Source organism: Culex pipiens, chromosome 2 (genome assembly GCF_016801865.2).
Source record: "Culex pipiens pallens isolate TS chromosome 2, TS_CPP_V2, whole genome shotgun sequence".
NCBI lineage: Eukaryota > Metazoa > Arthropoda > Insecta > Diptera > Culicidae > Culex > Culex pipiens.
Window position 1 is genome coordinate 866,456 of NC_068938.1, and position 25,337 is coordinate 891,792.

A 25,337-nucleotide genomic window follows, 5' to 3' on the forward strand; every position below is an offset into this window, starting at 1 on the left:
TTTTCCCTCTCTATGTTGGTTGTTCAATGTGATGTGACGACCGCGAAACATGAAAACATTTGAAGATGTGTGGTGCGGTTGGTTTATTTCTGTGTGGAAAATTATTGATGGTAAAAAGGAAAACAAACAAAAAAATCGAGATGAAAATTATATTTTTTTTTGAACCCCTTCAAAATAATTTCAATCTTAAACTACAAGAACAAGTAAACTCAAGTTCCTTTAAAAATGGGTAAACTTTTGGCCAACAATTTTCATCTCCTCCTGAGCAGGTAGCATCAAGTTTATCCAAGAGAGGGCGGCAACTCGTTAGTTTGCAATTTGCTGCTGTTACTGGGAGAAAGTTCGGCGGTTGAAGGCAAATTGCGTTGGTTTTCGCAGTGTAAAGTTTTCCACCGGAAGTGTTTACCGAAATTTTAGAGGAAAAGTTATAGGTATATTAATAACGAAAGTAAAATAAGATTGTGATTTTGGTCGATTGAGATTGGCAGGTTTCTAATTTTTTACCATCAAAGCAAGCCTCAATCATTTCGATTCCTTTCTTCACAGTATAATTGTTCTACCTACTGCGATGCGATGCGATATTTAAAAAATACCAGACTACTTTTACGTTTTGGGAAGATTAAAAAAAACTTTTCGGTTTTAAAAACCTATGAGCAAATGAAACTTCAACAGAAACGTTTTTAATCTGCAAGGAAACGAAGATATTGCTATTTATAGGTGGCACAAAAAATCACGAAAACTCTGTCTTTTGCATTTGAATTTGACCTGGACGGGGGGGGGACTTGAGATGGCGTCATCAGAATGAAAACAATGACAAGACAAAACCTTTTCCGTGGTCGGTAGAAAAATGTACAATGACACATTGAAAAATGGCAAGAGAAAAGTTGTTTAAGGGCTTGAATGATTTCAAGTCCTTAAATGTTCAAAACATTTCTCACAGTAGATGGCATGCACGAATAACAGATGAAAATGTGTCCATCCGTTCTGCAATTCAGCGAAAAATATGTTTCACCCAGCAACACAACATTGCACCATCCAGCAGCACTTTGTAAAGTATGCCAACAGCATGCAAATATAATTGACGGAACAACATTCCAACTCCCCTCCGAAGGAAATTCCGTTTCACCCCATTTGCCGGATCGCTTGCGGGTTGCCGGAAACAGAACGACGATGATGGAGTGGTTTCTACTCTCTGCACTGCTACTAAGGATAAGTGACCCACATTGCTCGGAACAATGATCTGACGTATATTTGCTTGCATGCTGGTGAAAATATCACATTTTCTGATGATAAAAAATGTGAGTATCAAGTTTGTAAAGAAGAAAATTTAATTCAAAAAAATATAGAGCCTCAAATGATGCTCTAATTAAGCCCAGAACCGCCAGACAACATGAACAAGCTCCAAACTTTTCCAATTTCACCGAGTGAAAAACTTTGTAAGTCGGTAATCTCAACTCGAAGGGATTTTATCTGTGATGGCGTTTCACGTGACTTTTGGTGACATACACTCCAGCAGCGGCTCAGCCATCGTAGTTGGCATTGACGAGGACGGGCGACTTGCACGAGATCTCTTGCAAGACGGAGCACTGACATCTCGTAGAGAAAGTTGAGTTCAAATTAGTTGGCCGTGGAATTTTTTAAGCTTTCACGTGGTAATCGCAGTTGAGCAGCTTTTTTGAGGTAGAAAAAATAAACAAAATTAATATGTTGTACGATATTTTCCACAATTTTGGTTGTAATGCTCACATGCAATATTTTAGGATAAACATCCTTTCCATCAATCATAAAACACCACATTGCTTCAATTTTAAAGAGCTTCTAAAAATCAATAACAATGCCCAACCTGAACCGGGATTCGGTAATAGGCTGATGATTTATTCAGCGCATCCGCGATGTTGTTTCGCGAACTTTGTCGGCCCCACGTAGGCAGCGACACAGACAAACAGAGTTTTAAATTGAAGAAGTTTTAAGATTTGTTTTAAAAAAATCTCAAGACCACATCTACTTGTCAGTGATGCAAGAATGCGTGCACGCGTTTAAGGGTTTGGATGGTATTCGTCCACCGGAAAAGAGACCAAACATATAATTCAGTCCTGTTTTTGGGAACTTTGGGGAAGGAAATGTGTGGTCTTGCTGGTTTGTTTTAAAATTTGATAATACGAAGATGCTTGTTAATTATTATAACTCACCCAAATTTACTGCATTTTTTTTAAGGAAATATTACTGGTCGGTAACAGCTGTCCATGGAACTCGCCCAATACTGTCTGAAGCAAGACTATGGACAACGTTTTTTTTTTTTTTAATTTGGTTGAAACGTTGCTTGTACTCATTCTACATCCAAAGAAGCCATTTTACACATTATTCACCCAAACAAGTTTTCATACACTTTGGCAGCTGTTCATAGAAAAAGGCTATAAAAATATTCAACATATTCATCTTAGGATCGGATTTTCTAATAAATTTGGTCTCTTCAGTTCATCATTCAATAGTAAAACTCTATAAAATTTCTCATTTTTTTTCATTTGACTTTTCAAATCTTTTCCAATCTTATCCAATCTAATCTAAAAAAAAATAACCTAATCTGATTTTATGTAATCTAATTTAATCCAATGTAATCTAATGTAATGTTTTCTACTCTAATGCAAACTAATGTAATCAAATCTCTACTTTACTCTACTCTATTCTACTCTACTCTACTCTACTCTACTCTACTTTACTCTACTCTACTCTACTCTACTCTACTCTACTCTACTCTACTCTACTCTACTCTACTCTACTCTACTCTACTCTACTCTACTCTACTCTACTCTACTCTACTCTACTCTACTCTACTCTACTCTACTCTACTCTACTCTACTCTACTCTACTCTACTCTACTCTACTCTACTCTACTCTACTCTACTCTACTCTACTCTACTCTACTCTACTCTACTCTACTCTACTCTACTCTACTCTACTCTACTCTACTCTACTCTACTCTACTCTACTCTACTCTACTCTACTCTACTCTACTCTACTCTACTCTACTCTACTCTACTCTACTCTACTCTACTCTACTCTACTCTACTCTACTCTACTCTACTCTACTCTACTCTACTCTACTCTACTCTACTCTACTCTACTCTACTCTACTCTACTCTACTCTACTCTACTCTACTCTACTCTACTCTACTCTACTCTACTCTACTCTACTCTACTCTACTCTACTCTACTCTACTCTACTCTACTCTACTCTACTCTACTCTACTCTACTCTACACTACTCTGCTCTGCTCTACTCTAATCCAATGTGATCTGATCTAATCTAATCGAAAATAATCTAATGTTGTCTTATGCTTGCTGTGACACAGATTTCAAAAAAAAAATCACATTCTCGGGAGAATTGCTCTCTGATGTAATTAATTATTAACACGCGGTCTGCTCTGATAGTTCTGGAAAGGGATGGGCAGCAGACTACGACCCACTGTCAATATTGAATCGATGTGAAATTTTTGTCGACCTAGATTGCTTTTAAATGACGTAGTTACATGAATGAAAAGCAGATGATCAATATATTTTAGTTTATGAAATAATAATTATTTGGAAAGATCAAAACTGTGTCAAATCATTTGATGCCGGGATAACGATATTGGTTTGTGAATAAATTATTACTAATTCTAGCAAGTTTGTCAGCAGAGTGGTAGATCAATAGGGTTTAGTGTAATGGAATATTAATTTTGATGAAGCTCACTTATCTATGTTATTTATAATTTTTCCAAATCTAATGATTAAGTCTAGAAACTTGACTGTTGAATACTACCTTTATTTGAAGTAATTTTGCCTCAATTTGAGTAGAAAAGGGGCAATTATACTTAAAAAGATGTATTTTTTTTATTTTTCACATGAAACCGTCATTATTGCACATTTTCTCTGAAACCAAATTTGTCCACAATCCCAGATTCATATTGCTATGTCATTTTAACTTATAAGTTGTTGAGCAAATATACACACAGTATTCAAATCTTTACACACAAATCTCTACCATCAAAAACAAAGCAACCATTGTCCTGACCAACCTAAAATTCCAGAAACTACAAAAAGTCGTAATTCTCCAATCCACCTCTGCGCCCGGCTAACTAGATCACGGAGCAAACTTTTCAACATGACCAACCAAATTAACGCTTCTGATAAAAGCAAGCATGGCCTACTGTTTCAGCACCGTACTCTTACCCAAAAACTGCTCTCTCTATACACAGTTACATGGTCTGGAGCTTGTTTTCGGACTTTGTGCTGTGTTGTGTGTCCCGAAAATGGAAAACGCACCGCACGTAAAACTAGTTTTCCCGTACCCTCGGACACGTGTAAATTGAGTTTGGATGCTGCTCTGCACGTGCAGAAGTGGTTGCGAACTGAGCAAGGTAGGCTTTCTTTTCAGGCTCAGCAAAAATCAAAGGTAAAAGCGATAATCGAACGCTGATTGACGGAGGTGGAGAGTTACTCCCTTTTCTAATCGAATCACGTTCGAAACATAGCAAAGCCCAGCTCAATTTGACCTCATTTCCCGAGAACGCGACCACTCAACCATAAAATTGATCAGTCCACCCAGTATTTGTACAAAACTGTCCCTTGAGGCGTGGTCTAGTTGTTTCGCGGAAAAACCTTCCTCCTGACCATCGCCACAGCAAACCATGACAAGAGCATCGCTAATGACTGAGCTGCGAACGTTCGAAAACTAAGCAAACAAGGTAACGCTGGTCGCAAAGGCATCGTAGCAGGCCACCGTGGACGTGATGATTGATGGCCGCGAAGCGCGTCCCGTTTCAAGAGCCTCCTTCGGTGGGGTTTCACCATGGTGACATTCTGATGAAAGCGTGGTTGATTTTCAATCAAAGGGTGGCATGTAAATTGATGAAATGTTTGTGCTTGCTGTAATTGAGTTCTGGATTGGAAACAATGAATTTTGTTGCATGATTGTGAGTTTTCCATAACCATTTTCACCTGCACTTGGTCGAAGTGAAAGGACCAATTTCAAAAAAACAACATTCGACTCGACCAGTTGCAGTTTCCAAAAAGAAGTAGAATCGTTCCCCAAAGAGTTCAATCTGACAGCAGTATGCTTCGAGCATCGGAAGAGAGCACCGTAATCGGATTAGTTCCAACCACGGGAAAAATCATCCACCTGAATTCGACCAACATGGTTAAATCAAATCTAACCGAGTCGAATCAGAAGGTTTGGTGTGCAGAACGAGCATCTTTATAGACTGGTAACTGTTCGTTTGTATGAATTTAGAAACTGTAATTTAAATTATTTTCATGTTTCAGATCCAAACAAAATTGCATTTTAATCCAAATTAATTGAATTTTGAAACTAAAATTTAGAATAATAAACTTGATAATTCATATTGAAAAGTTAATTTATTACAATTTTTAACTCATTTTCTGATGAACTTAAAAAAAATCCATGTACAAATTTTGAGCACTCATTCTTCAAATCAACAAATCAGCTGTTCTCTCAACCTCCAAATCCAAATCGACACTCATTTTTCACTCATTTCCCTCCAATTTCCATGCGCACTGCAATGTTTGTGTTCATTTCCCTCCAACAATCGTGAACTCACCATCATCGTCACCATCATCGTGGCCTACTGAGTTCCCCTCCTTCACTCGTGACGGAAAACTCCGCTCGAGATCCACACACAGGGCCAACTGCGATGTCCTCAGTCTTGGTTGGCAGTTCGGTCGGTACGGTTTTCTGGGTCTAGCGCGAAAAATTGTGAAAATTGCAGTTGCTCCAGGGAATGTTCTGCGATTAAGTGGCGTAAACGACACACGATTGCGGTGGTGGTGCTGGTGGTGGGGGTGCATCGATGAAATCAAATTGTAATCCAATTATACGGAATTTTGCGGCGATTATTGGTGATAACTGGGAGATTTTCTGTTTCGTTTTTGAAAGCCTCTTGTAACGGTTGGTGGAAACACGCGCGCCACAAATTATGGAGTGAAATTTGTGTAACAAAATTAAAAGGGAAAAAGTTTCCGCGGAAGGCAGGAAAATGCTGGCATTGTTGTTTGCGTAGAGCAGAAAGCATGTAAAAAGTTATGCCAAAGCAGTAATTCTAGTGTTACGAGAAAGTCACACAAAAGTTTGCTGTGTCGTGCTGGAATAAAATTAATTAGTGCAGCGAGGAGTACAGCCTGTGTGTACTTTGCCATCTAGTTGGCTTTGGCCGGCCTGCTAAGCCTTCGAAAAAGGATACAGAAAAAAAAGTTGCGCGCTAAAAAAGGATTACGATGGCGAACCTGAGGATTACCGTTACCCGGATGCACTTTGGATTACATTTCGTCTTTTTAATTATTGGTGAGTTTTCGTCCAAAGCAACGACCGCCGGCAATGACCTGACACGTTCGAAAGCATGCAACTAGAATTTGACGTCATGTTTTTCTTCCGACCGTAATTGGATTTCAGTGTGTGTACTTGTGTGTCTGTGTTTGTGACAAAAGAAAAACATGGAAAAACTCCAAAATGCAGACGACAAAATGCGATTCTCCGGAAAAAGGGCAGGAAACTCGCTCGGTGGATTGTCTCAAGGTCGTGCAACGTGTGAAAATGTGGAGAGGAAACGCAAAGTGACAGTTTTATGGCCTGCTGCGTTCTTTGTGTCACATTCGTGTGTGTCATGCACTGGAATGCTTCTATTCTTAGTAGGCGCGCTTCAGACAGCTTGTCACGACGCCGGGACGCGTCGTCGCCTGCTTGGATATTGTGTGCATAATAGGGAGGGTGCAAGTGACACCGGAAGCCTACTTTGATGTGCAGTTGTTGAGTGAGGTGTTGTTGATACTTTCCGGAAGAGTGGCAATGATTCATCAAGAGTAGCTGTATTTTTAGTTAAACGTACCTCACTATCAATTCAAAACATCCAATTAGCCTAAAACCTACGCCCAACTTAAAAGTCAAAGCAATTCATCCAAATTTGCTCGAAACACATCCATTTCCACTTGTGAAATATTCATCATCGACCTAAGCCGGGTCCAAAGTTTCAGAATTGATTCGCAAACTTTGTCCTGCTTGTTTGTTGATTCTGTTGCCTCCCCTACGAAGAGCACCCATCGAACGTAGCTCAACCCTGTGCTTCGGAGAAGCGGCATGAGATATTCATCAAACGATGGAACTTTTGCCAACTATCAGAAACATTCACCCGGGCGACACACAGACTCACAGAATGCTTTCCTAGCATAAAGTAAAGAGTCCATCCCTGCGGCTTTTCCATGTCAACGCTGCTGGAACAGTTCCCATGTGATAATTAATGCAAGTCTTGCCCCGGCAGTCAACTAGTCGACCAATTAGTGAAATTGCTCCCAACCAAAGGCTGCGGTTTTGGAAATGCAGAGTGCAAAATGTGTCGCTAACTGACGAATTACCCTAATGGACCCGACCCGAAAGCTTTTCCCAGTGAAAGAGTGGGGCCAACTTTGTTAACTTGGCACTTGTGTGCGCCTGTGATCATGGCCTGCGTTGATGATGGGGAGATAAAACTATCGTCAGCTATCGGTTACGTCTCATGACATGCTTGGTTGCCATCGATCATGTCGTTATTGAGTGATGGATATAGCTTGTTGTTGCAGGATGTGCTTAAAATATGGGAAATTCTCGTATGTTTTTAAGGTTAAGCTCTCGGCCCTGTTTCCGTTCAATTTGCAAAATCTCACAATTTAAACGAATTATTTTGCCAAGGTTTTTAAGAGAAACTTGCTTGCCCACTTCCATTTTAGCTATTTATTAGTTACTGTTAGTTGAAAACGCATTTTAAAAGCTGTTATGGAACACCAAAATGCTGATGCCCAAATATTATTATAGGGGAATGCCCCTATTTTGATTTCTTAGTTGGGTTATTAAAAGTTAAAAGTTTGTGTGGAGAATGAGTGCTGTTCGCTAATACCACATATTTCATGCAATTTTAGCTTGATTCTTCAGTAAATTTGACTTTGAAAACATTAATGTTAACCTTATCTTACATCCAATAAAACCTTTATTTTGCCCAATAAATCTTTCAAGCCGAATTTGTCTAATGATATCGACTTTCCTTCATCAATTATTTTACCAAACATTCGTTCCGTTCCTGGTATAGATTTTGCTACCGCATATGAGAGCATCGTAATAACAAATTGTGGTCTTTCTCAGTATACCTGCTGTGAGCTTTACCTTTACGTCTGTATTGCTACTACTGCTGAGCAATTCTCTGCAGTTTTTGATTAATTTCAAAAAAAAATTAAAAATCATTTTTGTTTAATTCTGAAAATTTCAAAATTACTGTAAATTAACCGTTCAATGCCAAATTTTTTCGGGAAGATTTATTTTTCCCGTTTTCCAGAGGTCATTTCCGTCTATCAGTCCATCCCACATGCTCTAGTGACAGTTCACGTTGAGTAAGAAAGGGATAGGCTGCTTGTTTAAATCTACTTCGCCCTATTGAAATGTTATTACGGATTTTGGGAGTCATGTTAATTTTTTTTGTATTTTAATTTGAATAAATATTCAGTTTATGATTGTTTCAGATATAATTTGGCACATTCGTTTTCCTTGTTTTTACACTCTCTTTATCACATTTTCATCTTTTTCACTATTATCATATTTAATGTCAATCAATCTGTAGATGCATGTTTTGGAAAATTAAACAAATTACTGTATACTTTTTTTCTTTGAATATAGGAGTTGTTATTAAAAAGTTAAAGTTGCACGCAAAAAAAAATGTTTTAAAGGCATTGCCAGTGTTACACCAAACAAGGCAAACTTCTAACCTTGAAATTTGTTAATTTTTTTAGTGCTTCTTTCCAATAAAAGGCAAGGCAAACTTTTAAAATATGTTGTAAAATGAACTCTTTTTTTATTGGGACGCACCTTGAACGGGATTTTTCATAGTTTTTAAGACCAAATTACGTTTATTTTAAACGAACTTAGTTTTAATTATTTACAAAATATAGATCTAGCATAACATTTTAAAACGTTGCAAAATCTATAATTCGATGCTTCTGTGCTCTCTTGTAAAAAGCTTGCCGGTTTGCCTATCTAGCTAACGCAAGAGGACAAAAAGGCATCGATTTAGTGACTTTTCAAAAATGAGCTAAAATAAATTTGAAATTTTTAAGAGTATTGTTTTCGGAAAGATAGGTTTTTTTTTGTCATTGAAAATTAGGCGAATGGTTTCCGAGCAATCTCTTTCGAGAAAAAAAAGCTTTGAAACTATAACGTATCATCTCAGCAACTCATTGTCAGAATTTCAGTCCAAAAACGATTTTTTCAGCTTTTCAAACTTTTTATTCAGAAATGGCAAAGATGAACGAAAACGAAACGAAACTATTGGCACTACGCCCCCCGGGGCATGGCCTTCCTCTAACGTGGGATTTCTGCTCCAGCGCCTCTGACGAGACAGGAGAAACCGGGACCGACGTTTTACTTCACCATCCGATAGAAGCTCAGTGGATAAGGCGGGAATCGAACCCGCGTCTCATAGCATCATCGGGATCGGCAGCCGAAGCCGCTACCCCTGCGCCACGAGACCCACAGGCAAAGATGAACGCAACTTTCAAAATCAAAGATATTCCTATTTTTATCATACATAAGGCTTAAACTAGCTATAATTTGAAATAAGGATTATATAAAAAAAACACATAAGTCATTTTTTTGGCAAGGACTTCTTTTTGTCGTATTTTCCGCTTTTTCTTTTTCGTCCATATTTCAACGATTTAATTTTATAAAATATACCAGTATTGGGAACATTGACCGTTTGTGAAACAAAGGTTATTTAAAAATAAGCTATTTCAATCGAAATGCCTTTTTTCAGAGCAGTCCTCACTAATACCAATATAGAATGACAAATATAAGCGAATCGGCCGATTGCGTGCATTTTTATTATTTTTGGTATTTTTTTATTTTGCTCAATTTTTTGCGGCCTTCCCTGTCACCAAAGATGCCATTATGTGTATACAATTTTGGCAGCTGTGCATTAGGGTGACAAGAAAAATTGAAAATATCGGAAAATCGCAAGAGATACCCCCTGGATCGATTCTTTAGGCAAAAACAAGTAACTGTGCCAATTTTGAGTCAAATCGGTTAAGGCTAAGGGGTCGCTTTTCATCGTTGAAGTTTATATGGGGAAAATCGCAAAAATGTATGGGGAAAAACATCGCTTCAGGATTTTTGCAGCAGGTGGCGCAGGTCTCGCCCAAAATTGTCCAAGTGTGAGATTCTTGTAGGAAATTAAATTACCTACAACTTTGTAGAAGGGTGCAAGACGATCCGAGTTGACTCTGATGAGTTATTAGCAATGCGATGAAAAGAAATCGGCTTATATACTTGAAAGTATACAAGGGGTATATAGGAAGTATATAAGAAAAAAAAATTTCTGGAAAAAATACCAAAAATCAGGATCAACTCGGATCGTTTTGCACGTTTCGACAAAGTTGCAGGGAATTAAATTTCCTACAAGAATCTCACACTTGGACAATTTTAGGCAAGACCTGCGCCACCTAGCAGAAAATAACTGAAACGATGTTTTCCCCATACATTTTCGTGATTTTCCCCATATAAACTTCAACGATGAAAAGCGACCCCTTAGCCTTAACCGATTTGGTTCAAAATTGGCAAAGATACTTATTTTTGCATTAGGAATCGAGTCAGCGGGTATCTCTGATGTTGATATTTTTTATTGTCACCCTTCTGTGCATTCATAAAAAGTATGAAATATTCGAAAATCTATACCTTAAGACGCATTTTTATTTTTGGCAAAGTTGCAGATATTAATGAGAACTATTCTGAAAAAATGGTATCTGAAGTTCGATTATCCGAAGGTTTGTATGGGACTTCGGATAATCCAATCACGAACAAAAAAAAATGTTTTCGTATTTTTTAATTTTCTTGTTTTTAACATAATATTTGAGTTCTACGACCCCATTCTAGCCAAATTTGAGTAGTTGATTGCCTATTAAAATATAGAATGCATTTTTTCAATATTGCATCACCGCCATCTTGGATTTAAAAATTCTAAATCATTTAAGCGTAGTTTAGGGGTCAAACCTTAGCTCGGTAAACAAAAATTAGACAATTCGACTATTCGAAGTTTCGATTGTCCGATGTGAAATTTTTCCGAGGCCTGGACTGTACCGAAATAAAATTGCCAATCCTTCAAAATGAATTTCCTAAAACTCTTATTTTTGATTTTTGATATATTTTAGGGGACATAAAACCGAAACTTTAACCAGTACTGTATTGTGTCAAAAAAGGTCGTAATATTGCAAATCTGAAATTTTTCTGAATTTTATATTCGAAAAGCTCAAAAAATTTCACAATATTTCATATTTAAACACAGAAAATAAAGGGCTGTTTGGATAAGAGTAAAGAATCTTGAATTGTCTGATACTTTTTCATTTATTCTCAGTGTTTCAGCAATCAGAGTTCCAATTACCAATGACTATAAGGCAATTTAATTGGAAATTGTCTCATCCTTTCAAAAAAATATTTTCAGGAATGGAGACTATTTAAAACAATCAAAATCAGTAATTTGCTAGTTAAAATTGAACTTTTAGTGGCTTTATCTTTAAAAGTGCATATTATCAAAAAATCTGTAACTTTTGGACAATTGATTTTTTGTGAAAAAAAAAAAGATGAAAAAAAGGCATTTTTTGTCGTGTGCTCATTTTTTTTAATAACCCTCATCAATACCTACAACTTAGCCAAAGACATCAAATCAATAAAAAAAAAGTTTAAAAATAACAAAAAAATAAAAATAGTTGGAATCGCCCGATTTTGTAGAGTAGGCTGAGCTGCAAAAAAATTATTTAAAAAAACGAATAAAGTTCAATTCCGGCATTCAGGGAAAATTGCTCCTTTACCTCCAAATGCACACCTCCAAATATATACACAACAATAGTTTAAATCTTAGAAACATAAAATTTGAACAAAAATCGCAAATCTCTAGAGAAATCCCCTCCTGCTGTCTTCCCTGCCGGAGGAAGCAACATCCTTCAGTCTGTACATCGACCATCATCGCAGGCGCTCCCTTCTGGGAAAAACAATATCTTACGACTTTGCTTGGCTTTTGCGCTACTGCTGCTGCTGCCGGTTATAAATAGTGCTCGTGTGTTGGTTTTGTGTCTAAGGATTTCGACTATTACCAGTTTTAATCGCTGGAGCTCCTTGTTCTTGCCCTGAACATGCTGCGGATGTGGATTAATTTTCTCCATTTATTACGCGGCTAACGATTCGGAAAGAACATGAACAAGCTATTTTTTTTAAATACACAGTTGCAAATGTTCGTATTTATTTAGCACCGTCTAGGAATAATAGATTTCAACTTTTTAAAAGAGGAAACACAAAAGGAGCTAAAAGAGCACTATTTATTCAGTCTGCACGGTGCCAATGTTTATCCAGACGGTCGACGTTCCATTCAATTCCCAAGAATGCCACAAAAAAGTATCATTTTCAAGTGATTGCGGTGAACCATTCAGCTCTTTCTCTCTCTCTCTCTCTCTGTTTGTTCTGCGTTTTTCCCGGCAGCCTCCACAAGCTTTGTGGGAAGTGAATTCTGTTGGTAATTTCTACTGCGCCACAACTCTTTTATTTTCTTTCATATCAGAAGCCCAATGAAAAACGAGGTTGTTATTGCGGACTCATTTCAGCAGCAGTGTGGTAGCAATATGCTGCTCGGAATGAAAACATATAAAAAGCGAATTTATTAAAAACTGAACCCACCTCGTGCACAACAACACGAGCCCTTGCAGCTTTTTTCCCGGTTGGAGAAAATGAGAAAGAATCCTCTGTAGCAAGCCGAGTGAAGGAACGAGCTTTTCACGATTTCGCAGTTTTCCGGTCAGTGCATTTTAATTGCTGGCTATTTAAGGATCCTGTTCATACTGTTCTGTTTAAAATAATAAATTAAATTTGACAAAAAAAATCCCAAAGATTTTTCTTTAAAATGATGCTCAATTTAACTATTATTAAAATATTTGTTTTAAATATCTAAAAAGCCCCATCAACACATTAAGGTGATTTACTCAAACCATTTCTCCGCAACCGTGCGCGCTCGCTTAAAGCGGAGGAAACCCGTTCAAAAAATAGCTTTCCAGTACGTTGGTTCAGTGAAAAATATAATACCAGATGCCGGAAATAGTTATCGCAGCGTGCCATGCCACGAGGCCACTACCCAGGCTCTGTGTGGGTAGTTTTTCATTTCGAGTTGGTGAGAGTTTAATTGGGCATTGACATGGTTTCTACTTAGAGAGGTAATAAAGTGTAGTGCTCGAAAGCTCGAAACGAAGCAGGCTAGAAGGCGCTGACAACGGTTTCGTGGCATGCTGAGTTGTAATGGAATTAGTTTTTGTTTCTCAAAGAAATCTTCTTTGAGAATTTAATATAATCAAATTCAATAAAATTTTCAGTTAACTCAGAAAAGAACAACGTAAATTTAAATAATTTGATAACAAGTCACAAAAAGTTGCGCATAATTAGCCCCCTTGAGAGTAGAAAGTGTGGCAAAATCGCACAACGCAATCATTTAACAGTTTGGAGTACCTGCCCGGAATACGCATTCCCGTCCCAAGCGACAGGTCGAGGTCGAATGAAAAATTAAGCTCAAGTGGAATGCAATTTAATTTAATTGCACTTTTGGTCGCTGGCTCACTCGCTCTATTGTCGTTTGAGGGCTGGGGAGGAGGATGAGCCCGCTGTGAAAACGGTCGATTACTGTAATTTTATCGCTCGTAAACGAGAGGTGTGTAATTTCATCAAGGGTTGGAATGGAATCGTACTAAATGAGCTTTATTGGAAATTTGAGTTGCGATTAAATGCTTAAAGTGAGAAACAAAAACGTGCTGTTTTAATGGGAAACATTTTTTATAACATAACATTTTTTATAACTCATTTTCTCACACAAAAAAAGCAAAAAATTATGATTATTCATAGAAATCAAACATGAGTTGGCACTATCATCAGAAATTTTATAGCTTTGAAAATTGTCATAAAAAACTGAAAAAAGTAAATATTGATCAAAATCGTTCGTTCTATTGTTACAGTTTAAAAACATAATAATAATCCTCTGGAAGTTTCAAAAATGATATAACAGTCCAGACCTGAATATTCATAATTTTGATAATCTGAAGCCTAAACTATCTGAAGTTTCGATTATCCATACGTTTCTAGGCGAGATGTATTTTTGCCCTTAGCGTGACCTATGCTGTGTTAGGGTAGACCGTCCGAAAAATTGTCATTTTCGTCGATATTTGAAAAAAAAACACATTTATTCAACTTCAACTTCGCGCCAATCTTAGGTCTCTTGGACGCCTTGATGGACTTGATGGACATTGACAAAAAAATTGAGGTAAAATCTTGGTTTTTAGGCTATATATTTTACACAAAAAAACTATTTTTTCCTAAAGAGATTACCTAATAACGAGGGTAAGTGAAATTTCACGATTTCGCGGACAGCGTGAAATCCGTGAAATTTTGCTTTTTCCGCGAAATTCCGTGGAAATGTATGGATGTGTGAAACTGTAACAATATTTCTGAAAATAATAATTCAAACTCAAATAGGAATAAAAATAATCTTAGTACCGTAAACCGGGGTGACTTTGATAGGATTTCAAATTGTTTTTAGAATATTTTCCAACAGGTAAGGGTTTTCTCAAGATTATTATTTTTAAAACATGTACTGGGGTAGGCCACACTAAGTCCATGCACTATTTTGGAAAAAAAAGTTTTTTCAGTAGTGTTTAGAAAAATAGTTATGTTAAAAATTCTTAGTTTTAATTCCGGGGTGACTTTGATAGTCATTGTTTTTCTTGCTAAAATCATATTCAAGATGTTCCAACTTTAATTTTACGTTAAATTTACCATCACTAAAGTAGCTGATATAGTTTGTAAGAAAAAAATCAATGTTTATGTTAAGTTAACTAAGTTTATAACCTTTTTAACAAAATACATATAAATTTGTCCCGCCCGTGTGGATCAATCGGACCGCGCACTGGACTCACAACCCAGAGGTCGCCGGTTCGAATCCCGCGGCGGGCGCTCTAAAATTCTTTGTGTAAATATGGGTATTCGGCGCCGTCGCTCCGTGCCATACTTTCATACACTTAGAAGCCCAGGGCGGCGAAGTCCTTGTAGATAAAAGGAAGACACTAGTGGTTGGTACTAGCAATGGTGGCCGACAGCTATAAAGTCAACTTCGTTTTCGACATATAAATTTTAGGTAAAATTGCTAAAAAGTCGGAATTTTGCCTGAAATTTGTTAAAACTGGTTTTGTTTATAAAATTATTGATTTATATTGCATTTTATACTGAATTCGAAGCACGAATCACAAGTTTAAACATTTTACATGAAATTTGTTCAAATGAAAATGCCTATAAATTTGAAGATTTTTTTTTAACTGTGTTTCAAAAACACATATTATTTATTATTTACAAACTTATTGAATCTTCTCCTAGTGGAAAATTGTCCAAAGAATCCGAAAATGCATTCCGTTTTCCGATTCAAAATCATGTTCATTGAGAAAATCATGACACTTTGAGAAGTTTAAAATAATGACTTTTATTAACATTTTCTTAACTATAGTTAACTAACTTTTTAAACTCTTCAAAATTTTATGAAAACTTCTTCTTGAGGAACTTTGAACACTTCTCTACCACGGTCAGTATGTTTCTGAACCATTCCTTACGTTTTTTAATTGTACTCTTCATTTTTCGGAAAAATCGCAAACCTATCAAAGTCACCCCGGCTATCAAAGTCACCCCGTTTTACGGTACCCAAGTAACATTTTTAAACCAACTAGCCACCGCCAAGTTTTATTGAGGTTGTATTGTAGCATCTTGATTGCTCAATAGTTTTATTTGGGCATTCACCGCAACCAACAAGCAAGAGCTTATTAATAGGTTCTAACTGGGTTTCATGCCTCGGACATAAAACCGGGTGGAAATAAAAGCCATATGGCTTTCAATAAGGTTTTATGAAAGTTTTAATAGAGGCCTGAAAACCAGATGGCAATTCCATGCCAAACGGTTTTATCGCATGCTTTGTTAAAACCTAGGGTGTTGTAGCTGTCAAGTGCCATTAGGCATGTAAAAAGCTCACTTAAAACTATAAGCTCCTAAAAGAGCATTTATCGTGGCCAAATAGCAGTGCATAAATATGGTGCTAAACGCGTGCTCTGATTGAATATGATTGACCGCCATCTTGATTGAAAAAATAGAAAACTGAAATTTTTTATTTAAATTTGATGAAAACACACATTTATGCTGAATTTCTGGTATGATTAATATAGCGATTAGTGTTTAAAAATATTTTGAATATTTTTTTTTCAAAAAATTGCAATAAAATATTTTTTAACATTAAACAATATGATAACAAAATATTGATTTTTGATGAAGCGAGTTGAATTTTTTGGCTCTATCTCCCCTACATTTATCAATAAATTTCAACCGCAGCTGAATTTGAGCCATCAATTGAGAGAAATAAGCTCTCAAATTATTTGGATTACCTCTAATATCTATTATTTATCATCGCCATTTTTGACAATCATCTCCATAATTTCATTTGGCAAGACGAAGACTTATTTTTGCCAAAATAAAACCTATTTGGCATAAGACGTTTGAAGACGTATGAAATGTCATTTTTCCATAACTCCTGACTAGGTTTTAACAAAGGTTTTATCAAGGCTTTGAAGATGTTGTTAGGATTCAGTTGTAAAGCCTTGAACTCCTATGTAGGTTTTATAAATAGGCCGTAACAACCTTTTACGGAGGTCCTTTTGGGTTTTAAGTGAGGTTTATCAAAGTTCTGGGGAGTTTGTTACGACTAAGGAATTTTAATGTTGGTTTTGGCTGATAGGTTTTATAGCGGTTGTGACAACTTTGATAAAGCCTAAAATGTTACTTGGGTAGTTACTGCAAAGTTATTCGGGTAGAGTTAGTGATTTTTGACGATTTTGTGTACGGCTATTTTTTTAAATAACTAAATAATAAATATTTGATCCATAAAGACTATTAAAGTCAATTTTATTATTTTTCAATTCAAAAGCTTGATATGAACCATTTGAAGAATTTTTCAGTTTTTTTACAGTTTTTTTAAAACTAACTAAATTTAGTAATATGTTCATTCGTTGTAATACACATGTTGCTGTTATTTTATTTGAATGGTATTGTTTCAATAGAAATTGAAATAATCCAGCTTTGTTTTATTCAACATAAATGAATAATTACCTTTTAAAACCATTTCAGATTTTTTTCTTTTTTTCCCGTGAAAGATAAAAATACACTTTTCTTTGTTTTCTGTTCTCATTTTGAATTAATAATTTCGATTTCGTTAGAAATCATATAATTTTTTTTTTGAATATTAGGAGAATTTTGTTTTTTGTGTCACGTTCAAATATATAATGAAGCATAACAAGTCGTTTCAGTGATGTAAACAAAAGATATACAGAGTTATTTTAACATTTTTCCCGTTCCGCAAAATTTGCGTGAAATTTGGTGTTTTGAAATTGAGGTCCCCGTGAAAATTGCAATTTTCAAGCGTGAAATGACCCATTGTTTTTTGGTGCCTTTTTGATATTAACAATTAATGTCTCTAATTTTTTTCATTCATTTTATGCGATTGCAAGGGTTTTGAGGAAAATATAAATTACAAATATTGGTATTTGATACAAGTTAAATTTTTCACTTTCTGAATTTGCATACACAAGAAGCAATGGTGGAATCAAAATGACCACAAATTCGTTTTTTTTTTTGTGTAAAGTTAAACCTCGCATAGTGCGCAGGCGTTATGTTTTGTATTTTTTCGATTACTCTAAAATGACATAATATTTTTGCAATCTTTTGGAAGCAAATTGTAGATTGGAATAAGACGAACAAATTGCTTTAAAAAGATTGCAAAAATTTTACGCGCTTTTTGAGAAATCGACAAAATACTAAGCGTAACGCCTGCGCACTATGCGAGGTTTAACTGTATGTGTATTTCAATATTTAGAATTTAAAAAAACGCTGAAACAATCTCAAAAGCCAATTTCTTCAAACTCTAAATATGTTTATTAATTTGAAAATGTCTAATTTTTATGGTGTATGTATGGTGCCACCCTAACGAAGTTCGAATTTTTTACAAATGATGTACATTATTTAGACGTTTCTAAATCTGCCCTCAGAATCAGTCCAATATATCAAAATATAAATGTTTGGTCATGCTTTGGATCTTATGAAACACCCTAAATGTGAAACAACTTCCAAAAATTCCCCCTTTTCATTAACTCTTCCCAAGGACACAAATGCTCCAATACTGCTTTTTTGGCAAAAATCTTTTGTGTTGAAGGTTAAAACGTCTTCCGATAGAAATTCTTAGAATACGGTTTCAGAAAAGAAAACTCAAAATCCCTTTAAAACCATTCAGCTTTTAAAATAATGCTCCAACATTTACCACCACTCTCATTATGCAAATAAACCTAGGGATAGTGACCAATGAGACCCGCGAACGATGCCATTTTAAAGCACTCCCAACGACGGTCTGATGGATTCCAAAGAAAAACGAGCCAGAAAAACTGTTTCACTTTGCTACCGCGACTGCCTGTTTGCAGATCACTTCGAAAATTTCAACATTTTGAAACCGAGCATCAACTTCACTCTTTGAATAAAGAGTGACTGATGCCTATCCGTGTCGGGTCGAGTGACTCTCTGTGCTAGTACTTTGCTTGCAATATCCCTCCGAGATACACACGCAGGGAACGACGGTGAACCCAAGTGTCCTCCTAGGGTTAACATCCTGACAGCTATTGCCGCGGTGTGATAAGAACTGGAACCGGGAACTCTTGTGTTGGAACTTCATTGTTTTTTCGTCCCACGCAACAACTAATTGCGCTGAATTTGAAGTAGATTTTTGTGAAACTTTTTTTTTAGTTTTTGTTAAGCAATTTTGAAAAATAATTTTGGTTAAATTAAAAATCCAAGTTCAAATTGCACAAAAATCTTCTTTAGATACAGCGCCCAAAAGTGTACGCTGCTCCCCATAGACCAAAAACTGGTCCACGCTGTGACGACAGCCCTGCAGCAACTGGATGCTGCTGCGTGTTTCCTTTCACCAAGTTGTGCCTGTTATTCCTTCGCCAAGTGGTTTCTTCTTGTTCTGAGATTCTGCACGCTTGCTGTGATGGCTTTATACCCTCTTGGGGTTCTTGGCAGCTCCCGACAGGATTTTCTACTCGATTGAATAATAGATTTAGTGCACTTTGACTATCCCGGTATCAAGATATCCCGGGCAACAAAGAATCCGTTGAACTCAACTCGGAGCACGAACTATAAAAAGCCGCGTCTGTTCGAAGTTCACCATCAGTTGTTCAACAAAGTTCGAGCTCTTTCAAGCATCCTCCCAAACAAACTCAAGATGTTCAAATTCGTAAGTTGCTATCTTTGATCATCCAAACATCACTTAAATCCACTTCTCAACAGGTCATCGTCGTCCTGGCCCTCATCGCCTCTGCGCTGGCCGTTCCGAAGCCGGTGCTACTGGCGGCCGCTCCCTCCTATTCGTACACCGAGCGCTTTGATAAGCCGGCACTGAGCTATTACTCGGCACCCCTGCCCAGCTACTACCCTGCTGCCCCGGCACCGTACCTGCACACTCCACTGGCCTACAGTGCCCCCGTGGCAGCCTATCCCGCTGAGTATGCGCTGCTGTGAGATGAGGAAGGATAAAGACACGGGATGGACAAAGGAATTGAGATTGGAAGACGTTCTGGAATATTTGTGATGATTTTGAATAAACGGTGGTTCAAAATGTATTGAAAGCTTGTTGTCTTTTCTTTCCAACTTTTATCTTTACTAACACAATTACTAACATAAAGTAAAAAAAAAAACATAGAAAATGCCGAGATCCAATTTTGGTCTTAAAAGTCATGGTTATATTAACAATTATTTTGGCATTGTCTTCAAAAAAAATCTCTAAATAAAATGTCAATTTCGATTGTTTTTATCTTTTTGATTAAATGTTATCCTAAAATATTTAAAGCCGTTGCAAATATTTTTCAAAGTTTTTGTCTGACATGACAAAAATGACAAAAATGACAAAAATTACAAAAATTACAAAAATTACAAAAATTACAAAAATGACAAAAATTACAAAAATTACAAAAATTACAAAAATTACAAAAATTACAAAAATTACAAAAATTACAAAAATTACAAAAATTACAAAAATTACAAAAATTACAAAAATTACAAAAATTACAAAAATTACAAAAATTACAAAAATTACAAAAATTACAAAAATTACAAAAATTACAAAAATTACAAAAATTACAAAAATTACAAAAATTACAAAAATTACAAAAATTACAAAAATTACAAAAATTACAAAAATTACAAAAATGACAAAAATGACAAAAATGAAAAAAATGACAAAAATGACAAAAATGACAAAAATTACAAAAATTACAAAAATTACAAAAATTACAAAAATTACAAAAATTACAAAAATTACAAAAATTACAAAAATTACAAAAATTACAAAAATTACAAAAATTACAAAAATTACAAAAATTACAAAAATTACAAAAATTACAAAAATTACAAAAATTACTAAAATTACAAAAATTACAAAACTTACAAAAATTACAAAAATGACAAAAATGACAAAAATGACAAAAATGACAAAAATGACAAAAATGACAAAAATGACAAAAATGACAAAAATGACAAAAATGACAAAAATGACAAAAATGACAAAAATGACAAAAATGACAAAAATGACAAAAATGACAAAAATGACAAAAATGACAAAAATGACAAAAATGACAAAAATGACAAAAATGACAAAAATGACAAAAATGACAAAAATGACAAAAATGACAAAAATGACAAAAATGACAAAAATGACAAAAATGACAAAAATGACAAAAATGACAAAAATGACAAAAATGACAAAAATGACAAAAATGACAAAAATGACAAAAATGACAAAAATTACAAAAATTACAAAAATTACAAAAATTACAAAAATTACAAAAAATACAAAAATTACAAAAAATACAAAAATTACAAAAATTACAAAAATTACAAAAATTACAAAAATTACAAAAATTACAAAAATTACAAAAATTACAAAAATTACAAAAATTACAAAAATTACAAAAATTACAAAAATTACAAAAATTACAAAAATTACAAAAAATACAAAAATTACAAAAATTACAAAAATTACAAAAATTACAAAAATTACAAAAATTACAAAAATTACAAAAATTACAAAAATTACAAAAATTACAAAAATTACAAAAATTACAAAAATTACAAAAATTACAAAAATTACAAAAATTACAAAAATTACAAAAATTACAAAAATTACAAAAATTACAAAAAATACAAAAATTTCAAAAATTACAAAAATTACAAAAATTACAAAAATTACAAAAATTACAAAAATTACAAAAATTACAAAAATTACAAAAATTACAAAAATTACAAAAATTACAAAAATTACAAAAATTACAAAAATTACAAAAATTACAAAAATGACAAAAATGACAAAAATGACAAAAATGACAAAAATGACAAAAATAATGCGTAATGATAAGTAATTGCGAACACGGTCAAAATTCAAAATTATATGAGTGAATTTCCCAAAAACCCTGAAAATTACCCTTGAAGGAATATTTTTTGAAGTGTTTTACAAAGTGCAAAAGAAAGCCCTCGCGATTACCTTCCCAACGGTATATAACTTTTTAATGTTTGGAAATGTATTTTGGGAAATATCATTTCTCCAAATTTAGGCATTTTTTCGAAAAAAAATCTATTGTTCAAAACAAGTATTTCTTAACATTTGGCTAATGGCTGACATTTTCATTGGTTCGAATTTTGTTTTTATGGTTTTTTTGGTGCGCCGAATCGAATGAAAATGCCGTAACGATTTGAGAACATGTGCATCTAGTGGGACGGTTTCAGCGAGAATTGCTCATTTTACAGTCCAGATTCGGTTATCTGAAGTCTCGAATATTCAAAGTTAAAGTTTTTTAAATTAATCATATAATAGAAATTTGACAATTTGCAGCTCACAAGCTAATATGTTTTTGCATTTCAGACAAAGAATTGGAAAAAAACTGAAATTCATAAATAGCTATAATTATACAAATTTTTATGAAGATTTAGGAAAAGCTTAAACCGCCAGTGGGGGTGGAATTGGGTCTGGGAGGTAAGATTGATTCACTATGATTTTATTTACTGATTTCGTGTATTTTGTTACTTTGCAGGGATATTTTTAGAGTGTATTTGAATATTTTAGTTTTTGTTACGAAAATTTCGTGCTCAATAAAATTAGTAAGGAATAAAATTTATAATTTTTTTTAGCAGTGCATATTATTTACATTTAACAATGTCTAACTCTAACTGCTTTTAAATACCAACTTGAGCCTAAACCATGTTATTGACCCACATTTATTATCCCTAGATTGGGTTGGTTAGTAATATTTTTTATTATTTTTTAAATTTATTTATTGCTGTTTTTGCATATGGGACATTTATGCGAACATGGGCAGTATAACAGGATTAAATTTTTATATCAGATCCTTTATCTGGCTATTTCATGACGTGCTGGGATTGAATTCGGTTCGATTTACTGGACTTTCTGTGTCTGCATAATTGGAATGCAATTAACGCGGATTTATCTCATTTTTCTCGTCCTCGCAGTGTCCTCCATCTACGGAAACCACACACTGGACAGCGGGAAATCATCGTCCTCGCCGTCCACCGCCAGCTCTTCCAGCAGCAACAGTTCCTCCAATGTGCCAACGCTCACGCTCTCCCCGGACGAAACCATGTCCCACTTTGTGAACCAATCGCGAATGGTCGGCTGCACCTCGTCCGATCCGGACGTGAAGCTCCGGTGGCGCAACCCGAAGAACGCCATCATCGCCGACGCCAAGGGCCGCGTCCACGTCGAGCAGTTCAGCGGGGCGTCGCTGATGCTCATCTTTGAGGCCATCGTCCGGTCCGACCAGGGCAACTGGACCTGCGAAACCGACACCGAGGGTGGCAAACCGGTCCGGAAAAAGTCCTTCAAAATGATAGTTAATGGTAAACGCGAGGGTGGCAGGTTGAAGGTTTTTTAGTCATTTATGCGATTTTTTGTGTGTGCTGCAGAACCAATCTCGTTCCGGGACACCAGGACGGTCCAAACGGCCATCGAAGACAAGGACGCGACCATCCGGTGCGAGGTGCGGGGACATCCGGAGCCGTCCGTATCGTGGTCCTTCAACGGGCAGCCATTGTTCCGTGAGTAGTCTCTTGTGTTACATGTATGAGCTGATAATCGCAAGGGTGTCGCATTTGATTTACGATACAGAATGCAGATAGGACAAATATTCATGTTTGGTTCGCTTGAAGCAATATTGAAGCAAAAAAGCGGATCAGATTTTCGATGCCACCGCCTGCTACGATGAGAGGAAAAAGTTGCCCTTTCACCTGACTTTGCGGTTCTTGTTTCAAGTGGTTTGGTGTAGGGGTTTGACCTCTCTTGATGCTCCTCTCTGACTTGATACATATTTTATAGATCCAGGAAACGAGTGAGGGTAGTGAGATGAGGGGGAGAATGAACAGAAGAGTGCTTTTTTCTGTTCGAACGTTTTAGCGAACGAGCAAAAAGTTCCGGAAATGGAGGTCAGATATTGCCTTTTTTTGGCTGTGTGAAGTGAATAAATCTGCCGATAAAATATGTTTTTGGACAGGTTAAAGGTGATCGACTAGAAGAATCATGAGTCTTCAAGTAGAAATTGAAATGCTTTTTTTGAAGTTCATTGTTTCGTGCAAATTTTTTTAACATTAAAGTTTCCTTATTAATGCAAGAGTTGAGGTTGTAATTAACATTCACTCCTGGAAGCAAATTATATTTAAAATAAAACTGTTTGAATAACAACAGAAAAAAAAACAAATAAATTCATAAACTTTTAGTTCAGCAAAAAATCTATTCCCAGCACTTTCATTTGATTGATGAAACCTTAGCGCCAAACAGTCACCTCTCATTTCCATTTCAAAATTAAAAGTCAAGAAAAAATCCAACAAACCACATTGCTTCTGTGGCAAGCGCACTCATCCGGAAAGCTTACTGAGATCACACCAAGTTTTTTTCTTCACACCCTGTCACTCATCGTAGTTGCCTTTGCTTTCTGGGGACAGAGGAGAAAAGAAACGCGCGACTTTTCCTGATGGAATGGATTAAATGTACAGAGCAATGTTAGTTTTTTTTTTCTTTATGCATCGCCTGCTGCGATGACAAATCGTAGAAATGCTCAAAGTTGCGGAAGAAAAAAATATGTTTGAAGAGCTTTTCCATCACAACGCTCTTTGAATATCAATTTTCTTTGCTGTTTTTTGTCTCTTCGAGACAGTTTTGAACTTTGTGGAATTTTGTTGGATCACATGATTAAGACGGCTTTAATCGCAAAATGACACCTTAAAGTACGGAATGATTGATTGTTCGCGGCTCATTTGCATCGAAGGCGTTGAAATTGAAATTTGATAGCCCTCAAGACGATAATCTGCTCTTCATCCCCCCTCCCTCCCCATGCTAATCAATTTCTAATCACCAGCCCCGAACGGAAAGTACACGATGCTGGCGGACGGACTGATGATCAAAAAGGTGACCAAGAACGACGCCGGCGAGTACACGTGCAAGGCGTTCCAGGTTTCGACCACCGGAAGCAGTTTCGAGGAGAAAACGATCCGGCTCAATATCAAACGTGAGTGTTCCTTCCTTCTTTGAATTTCCAACCTCCGCTAATTGCCATTCCATTGTCGATTTTCTATTCCCTACCCCGCACAACAGACAAGCCCTACTTCATCCACCGGGGCACGTACGGCTCGCGGAACGTCACGTACGGCTACGTGGGCGGGATGGTCAATTTGACGTGCGAGGCCACGGCGGAACCGCCGGCCAACTTTACCTGGTCGGCCAACAACAAAAAGTTTTCCCATAAAAGCCACCACATCTTCACCGCCAACCACATCTCGATGCTGCAGGTGAGTCCGTTGAAGTGGAAAAAGAGGAGAATAATCCTAGGAGGCCATGTTGAAGTAGGGGGGAAGGTAGTAGGCGATGCATGTTCTTGGGTGTCAAAGTTGGGGAAAACTACAACAAAGTAGGCGGTGGGTGATTTGAAAGTTCACTTCCAATAGAACAGATGGATTTTGCAAATTTAAATTTCTGAAAAATGGAAGATGGTCTTAAATCTTAAATCTTGAATCTTGAATCTTGAATCTTGAATCTTGAATCTTGAATCTTGAATCTTGAATCTTGAATCTTGAATCTTGAATCTTGAATCTTGAATCTTGAATCTTGAATC

At 35.9% G+C, this 25,337-nt stretch overlaps 1 protein-coding gene and 1 long non-coding RNA gene across 2 annotated transcripts in view; both read left to right on the forward strand.

Moving 5' to 3' along the window:
- The first annotated feature begins 5,725 nt into the window (after positions 1–5,725).
- The window catches only part of LOC120419065 (neural cell adhesion molecule 1-like), a 30,940-nt gene continuing 11,328 nt past the window's right edge, over positions 5,726–25,337 (forward strand). The window contains exons 1-5 of the mRNA XM_039581644.2: positions 5,726–6,336; positions 22,687–23,073; positions 23,140–23,271; positions 24,585–24,734; positions 24,821–25,014. Coding sequence (XP_039437578.1) covers positions 6,270–6,336; positions 22,687–23,073; positions 23,140–23,271; positions 24,585–24,734; positions 24,821–25,014 — 930 coding nt within the window. The 5' untranslated portion in view covers positions 5,726–6,269. The remainder of the gene's footprint in view (positions 6,337–22,686; positions 23,074–23,139; positions 23,272–24,584; positions 24,735–24,820; positions 25,015–25,337) is intronic.
- LOC120419066 (uncharacterized) lies at positions 18,756–19,787 on the forward strand. The gene is made up of 2 exons (XR_005605659.2): positions 18,756–19,402; positions 19,456–19,787. It is a non-coding gene; the product is annotated as an uncharacterized LOC120419066 (long non-coding RNA).